The sequence below is a fragment of the Galeopterus variegatus genome, unplaced genomic scaffold (assembly GCF_000696425.1).
Source record: "Galeopterus variegatus unplaced genomic scaffold, G_variegatus-3.0.2 Scaffold9149, whole genome shotgun sequence".
In the NCBI taxonomy this organism is placed as follows: domain Eukaryota; kingdom Metazoa; phylum Chordata; class Mammalia; order Dermoptera; family Cynocephalidae; genus Galeopterus; species Galeopterus variegatus.
In genome coordinates, this window is record NW_007735260.1 from 9,363 (window position 1) to 11,782 (window position 2,420).

Genomic DNA, 2,420 nt, shown 5'->3' on the forward strand with positions numbered 1-2,420 from the left:
TCACTTTGTGCATGTCCTGGGGGCAGGTGCACACTCAGCTTGAGGCTCCCATCCTTGAGGTTGAGGAGGAGACCCCCTGAGTCTGGGCGAGGTTGGCAGGACAGCAGCAGCCATGCACTGTTCCATGTCCGGAACTGGAAGCTGACCGAAGCCCCGTCCTCCCCAGGGGTGCCAGGCAGTGCTAAGTAGCTCCTGGTGCTCAGAAACGTAGCCGGCACTGTCTGTGGGGGTGAGCAGGAGAAGGAGATGTTTCCCTGAGGATGGAAGAGACAGAGGCAGTGCTGAGGGGCTTCTGGACACTTCCATCACAGGCAGGTGGACGCTGCCTGTCACCCCAGCTTCTCTGGGATAACCTGTTCTCTGTCCAACCCCCACCAGATTCCAATGACCTTCCCGGCATCTCCTGTGTCCTCCCCAGTGACCAGCATCCAGGAAGGAGCCCAGTGGACATTCAGGTGACGCTGACCGTGGCAATGGATGAGCACAGCCACCTACCCAGCTTCTCAGACTTGGCCCCACTGGTCCCAACACACCGTCCTCCTGAAGATGTAAAGATGCTGAAACAGGGTTCTCACCTGAGTACAGGGGACCTCACTTTACGCACATCTGGATGAGCTGCTGGGTGAGGCCCGGGGTCATGGGAGGTGGCAGCCTTTGCAGAAGGACCCGCAAGAGGCACTGACTGGAGCCGCTGGCTTCTGCCATGTCAGGAGGGCTCAGCCCAATGTGAAAAATTCATCTTTCAGGAGTGGGGTCCGTTAACAAAGCCCAGGAGATTGGGATTTTAACCAGAATGCTGTATTAACTGGTATATACAAATAATGTGCCGGCACAGAGAGATTAAAACCATGTCCAAGGGCCACAGCCATCAGGAAGCATGTCTGGGATTTCAGCCTGGAGTCAGCCTCAGATTAAATGACGCCATGCTGAGCGTCCGTCTGTCATCTCCCTGTGAGTCACAGAGAATATTGCAATAGCATATAAACTTCCACAGCAAACGCTCTGCTCCATATGTCTCAAGTGCCGTGATATTGAATGTAAGGAACCTGGGAGCTCTCCCTGTGGGGCTCGGAGACCCTGCTGGCTCACTGGGACTTGCGTCTGAAGGGACTGGCCTCTGTGAGTAATAACATCTCCACTCAAGGAAAATGCAAGCTGAGACTTAATCTTCTTTTTACATTTTAAGCAAGAGCGTGTTTCCTCGTCTCGTATAAAGAACAAACATCAGTTCCTTTCCCTCTGGCCGGGCTCACATGTCACGCGCACACCGCCATTCTGAGGAAGCTGCCAGATCAATCACATCATCCTGGACATTTGGACATTTAGGAGCAGCCAGGAAGCCACCTCTCAGACACCAGCCAGTCCCCAGGGGACTCACCGTAACGAGGACCTGTGGTCTGTGCCGTTTGGCCAAGTCAATGACGTCCTCTCCATTAACATTAATGTTTTCTAAACATCCACGGAAGCTCTTCCTCTGAAACGTCACCGGCTTTCCAGGTGCTGAGATCCCCCCAAAGCTGATCTTAGAAACACACATCACATCAGTAGCATTCTTCAGAGATTTTCTGACAATCTGCTTAAAACATTTACAATTCATGGGTAGAATAGAAACAGTCACGAGTAGATTGATTTTGCCTAATTTTATAACATAGTGTTTGTTAATTTTCAATAAAATTCTGAGACATAGACCCTAAAACATTTCACATGAGCCGATACCCACTCGCGCTGGAGCGTCTGCACCCACACTTAGGGGGAAAGGTCATTTAGCTTCAAACTGGGGCACTTGGGAGGAAAAGGAGCTGTTGCCACCTGCGCCAGGGTGGTTGGAGGACGGTGGCCGGGACACAGGGTCCCCACACCGGAACACCGGGCCCCACCCCTTCCCCTCCGGCCCTGCATGAAGTTTTGTGCGGCTCCATCTCCCTTCCCCCTTAATGTACTTTCTCTCTGGGAACTTTTGTTGCCCTGGGGTGACCGTCTGCAGAGGATGGTGGGTTTCCTGACTCAGGTGAGAAACTTTGGTATGCAGCCTCCACTCAGAGCCCCACGGGGTCCGGCGGGACCTGCTCCCCAGGACCTGACCTGAGATTCCCGTCTGTGTCCTGTCTCCCCACGCCCCTGCCCTGCTGTCCCCACCCTGCTGTGCTCTTCCCCCAGAGCTCAACTTTTAAGTTCCAGGGTCTGCATCAGGGAACTCCCCTGTCTAATGCCATGTGTAACAGAGCCATGACCGATCCTCTCGAGGGGGCTGTCAGGCCTGGCTGTGTGTGACATGTACCTGGGGAGGGGACGTTACCACTTTATGTCCATGCACAGGGTGTTTTCATCTGTGCAGAAACAAACTTGCACACAAGTAAATGTGTTCAAGAAACTGGAAAGTTACTTTAGCTTGTACCCACTCTGTGTGGTGTGTACAATCA

At 53.1% G+C, this 2,420-nt stretch overlaps 1 protein-coding gene across 1 annotated transcript in view; it reads right to left on the bottom strand.

Moving 5' to 3' along the window:
* Window positions 1-4: 4 nt before the first annotated feature.
* The window catches only part of LOC103609083 (contactin-associated protein-like 3), a gene marked incomplete at both ends in the record, with an annotated part of 41,199 nt that continues 38,783 nt past the window's right edge, over window positions 5-2,420 (bottom strand). Inside the window, 2 exon segments of the mRNA XM_008593453.1 lie at window positions 5-254; window positions 1,379-1,522. Of these exon segments, the coding sequence (XP_008591675.1) occupies window positions 5-254; window positions 1,379-1,522 (394 nt within the window).